Source organism: Populus nigra, chromosome 4 (assembly GCF_951802175.1).
Source record: "Populus nigra chromosome 4, ddPopNigr1.1, whole genome shotgun sequence".
Classification (NCBI taxonomy): domain Eukaryota; kingdom Viridiplantae; phylum Streptophyta; class Magnoliopsida; order Malpighiales; family Salicaceae; genus Populus; species Populus nigra.
Window position 1 is genome coordinate 20,215,321 of NC_084855.1, and position 8,798 is coordinate 20,224,118.

The window sequence follows — 8,798 nt, forward strand, 5'->3', positions numbered from 1 at the left end:
TCAACTTAACAAAAATCCATAATCATATAAACATAATTATAATTAGTTGAACTATTTTAAAATGACTTGAACAAATCAAAAAATAATATACATACACACATATATCACACATAATATTTAATTAAATATTAAAAAAATAGAATGAAATATTAGGACAATAAACCTCAATTCCAATCTAAATATTTATGTAAAATTAAATAAAATTCATTGTATCACTCATAAAATAAAAAACAAAGCAAGCATTTTGAGTTATAAAAATAATAAATAAATAAAGGTAGCATTTTGAATCGATGAGCTTTGCGGTCCTTAAATTTGCAAATGCAACAGATAAAAAAAAAGAGTATAAAATAAAAATTCCATCCAAACCAGAGACAGATCTCTCTGTCATCATTGAACACACCTTCACTCCACTCCACTCCACTCTTATTAGTGACTCGGACACTCTCTCTCACTCGTTTGTTCTCTGATCTCATTTCAATCAATAATCATTCATATATTAATGTAAGTTCTAATTCCTTTTCTATTTATGGGCTTCAACTTGTTTCTGAATCGGCTTTACATACATTGCATTCTCTTTTCTCCCTCACTCAAATCATAGTTATTATCTGATCTTAAATAAGATATTTGATCATGGGATGCATCTCTTTTGTTATTCTTCCTTTTTGTTAATTTGGGTTAGTTTACTATCTGTAGGAAAGCAAGGGTTTTTGGGTTTTGGAGGAGATATGACAACTCTTTCTCCCTTACTTGCAAAAACCCCATTATGCTTCTGTAACTGTGGATCTGTAGAATCATCTAAATCGATTCATTATGTCTGTAAAACTAAAAAATCCAGACCCACAAGGCGGTTTGGGAGGATGGATGTTGGTAAAGATTCGAGATTGTTGTTTGCTAGATCAAGAGTTGCTGCCCAGCCAACTGAGCAGATGATGTTTACTTCAAGCAATCCATTAGTTGACCAACTAAAGGAAGTTTCGACTTATCGATTTCGGACGGAAATTGGTGGTCATGTCAAAATTTCTGTTGGGAAGATAAACGGGAAGTATGCAGTTTATGTTGAAGTTTCATCCTTGGAATTGGGTGCTAGTGATAATATTAGTATGATGCTTATCTGGGGCATATACACGTCTGATTCGTCATGTTTCATGCCTCTTGACTCATCCTCTCATGCCAGGACCAGAGAGACTCCGCTCTTACAGAATTCTTTTGCTAGGTTTGCTACTGAGTTGGAGTTTGAAGCTAAACAAACCCCCTTCTACCTCTCATTTTTTCTCAAACCTACATCAAGTGGTGTGGAAATCAGGAATCATAACAAGTCTAATTTTTGTGTTCCGATTGGATTTGATTCTGGTTATCCAACTCCACTTGGTCTTTCCTTTTCTGCTGATGGTTCCATGAATTTTGCATTTTTTTCAAGGAACGCGGCGGGTTGCGTTCTATGTTTGTATGATGATAGTACATCAGGCAAGCCTGCCTTAGAGCTCGATCTAGATCCATATGTTAATCGATCAGGTGATATCTGGCATGCCTCACTGGAAGGTGCATGGACTTTTCTGAGCTATGGTTATCGATGTAAAGGAGCTGCTCTTCAGAGTGACGCAGATAAATTTGATGCTGGCCGTGTTCTTTTGGATCCATATTCTAAAATTATCATTAATTCCGTCACAGATAATGTATCTGGCCTGCTGCCTAAGTATCTGGGACGATTATGCAAAGAACCTGTTTTTGATTGGAGTGATGATGTTCCTCCTCACTTGGAAATGGAGAAACTAGTTGTTTATCGGGTGAATGTGATGCGTTTTACAAAAGACAACTCTAGCCAGATATCCAGTGATGCTGCAGGGACCTTTGCTGGTTTGATTGAGAAGTTAAGTCATTTTAAGAATCTTGGTGTGAATGCAGTCCTATTAGAGTCAATATTTCCGTTTGATGAGCAAAAGGGGCCGTATTTTCCATGTCATTTCTTTTCACCATCAAACGTTTATGGTCCTTCTAATGGCTCTGTAGCTGCCATTAGCTCGATGAAAGAGATGGTAAAGAGATTGCATGCCAATGGGATAGAAGTTTTGCTGGAAGTTGTTTTCACCCATACTGCTGAAGCTGGAGCATTACAAGGAATTGATGACTCATCCTACTATTGCACCAGCATTACTACAGGTTTGGACTCACAAAATGCTTTGAATTGTAATCATCCTATCGTCCAAAGGGTGATTCTGGATAGTCTTCAGCACTGGGTTACTGAGTTTCACATAGATGGTTTCTGTTTCATAAATGCTTTATCTCTGTTGAGGTCGTTCGGTGGTGAATATTTGTCTCGTCCTCCCGTTGTTGAAGCAATAGCCTTTGATCCATTGTTCTCAAAGACAAAGATCATTGCAGATTGTTGGGATCCCAAAGAACTGGAGGCAAAGGAAACTGTCTTTCCTCATTGGAAGAAATGGGCTGAAATGAATACAAAATTTTGTTACGATATAAGAAATTTTTTGAGGGGTGAGGGTCTTCTTAGTGACCTCGCAACACGGCTTTGTGGGAGTGGGGACATCTTTTCTAGCGGACGAGGCCCAGCCTTCTCTTTCAATTTTATCACCAGGAACTTTGGACTTCCTCTTGTGGACTTAGTCAGCTTCAGTGGCGATGAGTTAGCTTCAGAATTAAGTTGGAATTGTGGAGAAGAAGGACCCACAAACAAAACCACTATCCTTGAAAGACGACTGAAACAAATCCGTAACTATCTCTTTGTTTTGTTTGTTTCACTTGGTGTTCCAGTTCTTAACATGGGAGATGAGTGTGGCCAATCTTCTGGGGGTTCCACTTCATATGGTAGCAGAAAACCTTTTGATTGGAATGCGCTGTCAACAGGTTTTGGTGTCCAAACCACACAGTTCATCTCATTTTTGAGTTCCTTGAGAATGAGGCGAAGTGACCTCCTTCAGAAGAGAAACTTTTTGAAGGAAGAAAATATTGACTGGCATGGAAGTGACCAGAATCCCCCAAGATGGGAAGATCCATCCTGCAAGTTCCTTGCCATGACACTGAAGGTTGACAACCCAAGGAGTGGATTGAGCTCTGAATCTTCCCATGTAGAGGGTGACATGTTCATTGCTTTCAATGCAGCGGGACGCTCAGAGAGTGTCACTCTACCCGAAGTCCCTGAAGGGATGGCATGGCATCGCTTGGTTGATACAGCTCTTCCATTCCCAGGGTTCTTCTCAAATGATAGTGAGCCTGTCATTCGGCAGCCTTACGAAATGAAATCTCACAGCTGCATACTGCTTGAAGCCAACATCCATGATGATTGAGACCGTCACTCTCATTTTCTTCGACACTCAAACATTTGCAAATATAGGATCAGAACTCTTTTCTTGTAGATTAATTCTATTATATGGGACTGTAATGCGGAAAATAAGGATGTTTTTCCAATACTGCGAGTGCATACTTTCGTTTCTTTCAATGAATTTATTATCTGTAATTCGTTTTACATATGCTATAATAAGTCTAATCAGGACAACCCTCAAGCTACAACTGCATGTTCCAGCAAGTCCATTAGCACTCACCATTTTTTTTATTAAAAGCAGTGAAGCCAATTGCAAGCCAATTGATTCAAATCTTGATTGAAGGGCAAGGTGAAGCTTCCATTCTCAAAAAGAATCCCTAACGTGTATATTACACTCCAAATGACGTCTATGCAGCATACACAAGGTTCCGTAACAAATTTTCATGCAGTTCAAACGGAACAACTATAAATACAAGTTCTGCTCTATTTCTTTGATTATGGAGCTCCTTATAACAGAAACATAACTTTTTCAGAGGTAGACATTATCGAACACGCAGGTATCGTTGTTTATCTTTTCCCTTAACTTATTCAGTAAACAACCACGTATATGGCTACCATTTTAAAATTAATGGCCAGGTCTAGCAGAGCTTCTACTTTGTGTTATTGTTCGTTGCTTCTCCGGTTGCTTCAGTAGTCTTGTGACGGATTCAGGATCAAGCCCCTCTACATTCTGTTCTCCACTATGTTCTTGCCGAACCTCTTGGAGTAAAGCATCAACCTCTCTTACAAAATTTACCCTCAAGAGAATATCATCAGCATCTAGTGTTGGTCTTAGTGGCCCTGCAGACCGATGGAAAGAGAAAACTGGCCGTTTCAATGTAATTTTTTCGAAACAGAACAATCACGTGCACTTCAAAATCAATAAATCATCTATCACATACCAATATACTGATGTTGAATATGCATTCTAGCTAATCAGTTAGTTATGTGTAGCCTTATTTTTATTAATGTCAAACATATTGATGCAATCCTACCTACAATATCAAATGATCATTAGGAGTATTAATTAAATTTATTTCAAGATAGAAAATGAGGGCTAAGTGAAGAAGTTTGAGATAAAAAGGTTTAAATTTGTTAGTTTGGACATTCTCTGCTTTTTAGGTCGTATCTGAAGCTACAATATGATTTTAGATGTGATTCCAATTAGGATAGAAACTAGACACCTTTACCTTTATAACAATATATGGTAGGTCTGCTAATTCATCTAGAAGAGAGAGAATAACATATTTGAAATTGAGCCTAAAATCTACTAGCAAAGTATGAAACTAGAAAAGACATTATTTCCTTAAAAGTTATAAATTTCATTTACTACAAGAAATCCTTAATGTTATTAAGAACTTGCGTGGTAGCTTTTGACTTACTTATTTTACAAGAATTTCATATCACATAAAAAAGAATTTATTGGTAAAAAATTAATTTCTATTTTACAAGGCATCAGACTTTCTTTCAACAAGAATCCTTCAACAATTATTTCTATAGGTATTTTTCACTATCTTATGTGGAAAAGGATGGAAAATGATCTTAGACTATTTATTTTATTTTATTTTATTATTTTAAACCTTATTTTAATTAATTTGAGTTTTATTTAAAATGAGTACATGCCTGGCCCATTAGTTTTAGGGTTTACATTTAAATACTCTTATGTAAATATTTTTATTCAATTGATGATTTTTTATATAAGGTTATTGCACATTGTGTGTCTTTTTCTCTTTGTGCTGTTGTGTGATTCTCATACTAAGTTCTTTATTGAACTTGCAAACTCTTTGAAAGATTGATCATTCGTTGTGATTTATACTTCTCGTTCACATTTCATTATAAGTGTTGGGTGGTGGTGATCAATTGCATATAACTTTTGCTCTTCAAGACAAGGTTCTTGTTGAGTCAAGTTGCACACTTCCTTCAAAACCTAAAATTAATAATTTAAAGAACAATTCCACATCAATTTGGTATCAAAACACGGGTAATTTCAAGTTATATCTTTTTAATTTTCATTTCTACAAAAAAAAAGAAGAAGAAAATCAATTTTGAAGGGAAAGTCTTGAAGTTGTCAAAAAAATTGCATACAAACAACAAATTGTATTTATTTTTGTGATTTAAGAAATTCAACACTTATAAAAATAAAGAAAAAAAAATAAAATAAAAAATCTTGAAAGGATTCTTGAAAAGCAATTTGAAAATTTTGGATCTTGCATGAACTAGGGTTTAACCGAAAATTCTTCTTGGAAATTCTGGGTGATCTTGATTGATTTCTTGCATATTTAAGTCGAATAGAATTATCTTGTATCAATTTCTTTAGTTTCTTGATTTCTTACATCTTTTTCTTGATTTTCTTGAATTTTGTAGTTTTTGTTGTTTCTTAATAATAATCCTTGCTTTTATTTCATGTCTTTGTTTTTGTCATTATATTCTCATAAATTTATATTATTACTCATAAGTTTGTCCTCAAGTTTTGTTTTTAAAAGTTTGAGGAATTGTTGATTCTAGAGTTTTTAAACATAAAATAAATCATTGTGTAGTTTAGATAATTGTTCGATAAGTTACTAAGTTATTTTTAAGAACTAAAGTACAAGAATAGATAGTAAAAGGCGTAGCGAGACTATTAAAACGAAGAGCCTAATAAAATTATGGGAAACATGAGAGGAGTGAATTTTATTGTGAGAGTAAACATGTGAAATTTGTGTTAAGAATAATTTTTTAATGGTTCTAACCTTTATTTCAGGTATAAACAATGTCTTCAAAAAGTGTTGAACAAAAAAAGGATGAGGATTGTGGAGGAAAGGCATGATATAATGGAATTTATGATGGATGTGTTAATGAATAAGTTTGATGAGATGATTAGTAGACAAAGAGATTCTAGTCGTAAGTAAAAGGAAGTTAAAATGCCTACCATTAGGGCTACAATGAATGATGAAAATGTGAGCGATAATTCTTAAGTTAAAGAAAAGAAATTTTCAAAGGCTGATGTTGCAATGAAATTGGTAAAAGAGCAATAAAGAGAGAACATCTTTCATACTAGATGTCACATTAGTAACAAAATATGTACTATGATTATTGATAGTAGAAGTTGTGTTAATGTTGCTAGTATTATACTTGTTAAGAAATTGAATCTAAACACTATTAAGCATGATAAACCTTATAAACTTTAATGGTTGAATGAATATGGTGAAGTTATGGTGAATAAACAAGTTTTGATTTCTTTTTTAGTTGAAAAGTATAAGGATGAAGTTTTATGTGATGTGGTTCCTATACATGCTAGTCATTTATTATTAGGGAGACCTTGAACATTTGATAGGAAGGCCAAGAATGATAGATTTCAAAATAGGTATTCTTTTGAGAAGGATGAAAGGGCATATACACTTGCATCATTATCACCTAGACATATTTATGAAGAACAATTGAAATTGAAAAAGAAAAGTGAAGGTGGAATGGTAATACAACAATGTGAGGTCGTTGTTACCATGCAAAAATATGTAAGAAAATGCTTAGCAAGGCATGCTTATCTAAAATTGTTACCATACAATGTTGTTGGAGGAAACAATTGGCAAAAAAAAAAAGAAAGTTTCAAAGGCTTAAACAAGATCAATTAAAGCCAAAAGAGAAAGCAAACCCGAGAAGACAAATGAACCATGTGGAGTCATAAGTTTAAAGATTGAAAATAAAGTAAGATGTAAGGAAAGAATAAGAGAGAAGAGAAAAAACTCATATTCAGTTAAGAGAGAGAGAGAGAAAAGTCAATTAAAACCGAGAGTGGAAAGAAGAAAATAAGAATGAGATAAAAAGATAGTGTAGAAAATATAGGTAACCACTTAAGTTTTTATACAAAATAAAACGAGATCAAGAGTGCTTGTTTTTTTAACAAGATAGTGTAGAAAGTAATAAATAACCCGGCAAAACCGGGGTCGAACCACAGGAAAGTTAATTGTATAAACTATAAATAAAGAAATAGTAATAACAAAAAAGGAGTTGAAGAGAGCTTTGAGATGTGATATTGATATAAGGATTAAACAAGGATAAAATAATTATCAAGATTAGAGGATCCACTAATGGTATTTCAAACAAGTATAGTATAAACTCTTTTTATTACTTAACTAGAAACCACACACAAATGAGGTTCCAATCGGATTATAAATTGTTAACATGATTACATTAGTTATCTTATTCAATTAATGCTAATACTTGTAAATGTTGTCAAGTATTTATAATTATAACTTATGTTAACAACAAATGAAGTTCCTTTCATAGCACAGGTGTCGCTTCTACCATACGGTTGAGCTATGAAAGTGCCAAGTATTTATTGTACCAAGGATTATACAACATAAATCTAGATTAACCATTTAACAAGCAAAGTATTAAAAGTGAAAAAGATAACAAATACAAAACATGTTAGTATCAAACATTAAAGTCCATGTTGAGTTTATACTATACTTATTCTTACACCATTAGTGTAACCTTTTCACCTTGACATAATAAACTTAGCTAAACATAATGAAAGAGAGAAACATAAACAAACAAGATAAGAACAAAAATAATAAATAAGTTAACTAAGTAAAGGAAATGAAATAAAAAGCATAAACAAGAGATTAATATAAGCATTACAAAAATATAAAGAGAGAGAGCAAGAACATGATCTTGATCTGAAAACCAAGATGCCTAAATGAATGGCAAATGCCTCCTTTTATAGGCCAAAATTCAGAACTATTGATTTGATGACTAATTATTGAGTGGGTGACCACATCTTGACTTGGTGACAATCTTTATCTTCTTGTCTGAACAAAACATCATTGAAAGAATTAGTGCATTTGAACTTCTAGAACTCGAGATATGGGTTGAACACTGAACAGTGTCTGGGCTGTAGGACAGATTCTGACTTCTCCGTTGTTGCTACAATTTGAACTTGAAAACGGCTTTTTTGAATCTTGGACTTTTCATGAAAGTTTTAGGCCTATATCTTAGCTTTTCATCCATATAGACCAGACCTAAATACAAGTTCTACAACTCTAGATATGATCCAATAACCGAATAGTATTCTAGTTTGGACTGAACCAGCATATCTTTTCTAAGTTTAGCCCTCTCTTTGTCTTCTCAATTCCAATAGTTAAACTCATTAATCAATCTTTTGATTTATGTGATAGGCCTGCATTTAAGATGAACATTTACCATAAATTAAAGGTATCTTATAGTACCAGACTTTTATTATAAAACATGCTTTAGTTAAGGTGTTTTTAATACTTCAAGTGCAAAATGATGATATAAAACCTTGATAAAAATACACTTTTAAGTACTAATCACACCCCTCAACCAACTTATTACTAGTCCCTAATAATCAAAGCGTTAAAATAGAAAAACAATTTGCAAGTTCTATAAAGCTAGGCATTCATCATTCAACTTCCATTAATCTATCCAAATAAATAAACTCTCATTAAATTTATATATCTGCTCCATACTGTTGAAACAAAATATTAAG

General features: G+C 33.4%; 1 protein-coding gene across 1 annotated transcript; it reads left to right on the top strand.

Moving 5' to 3' along the window:
- Positions 1 to 330: 330 nt before the first annotated feature.
- Positions 331 to 3,478, top strand: LOC133692380 (isoamylase 2, chloroplastic). The gene is made up of 2 exons (XM_062113276.1): positions 331 to 501; positions 694 to 3,478. Exon 2 carries the CDS (start codon positions 726 to 728, stop codon positions 3,297 to 3,299), a length of 2,574 nt encoding a protein of 857 aa, XP_061969260.1. The 5' UTR covers positions 331 to 501; positions 694 to 725; the 3' UTR covers positions 3,300 to 3,478.
- The last annotated feature ends 5,320 nt before the right edge of the window (positions 3,479 to 8,798 follow it).

Coding starts and splice junctions, on each gene's coding strand:
- LOC133692380 (XM_062113276.1), top strand. CDS start 726: ATGACAACTCTTTCTCCCTTACTTGCAAAAACCCCATTATGCTTCTGT.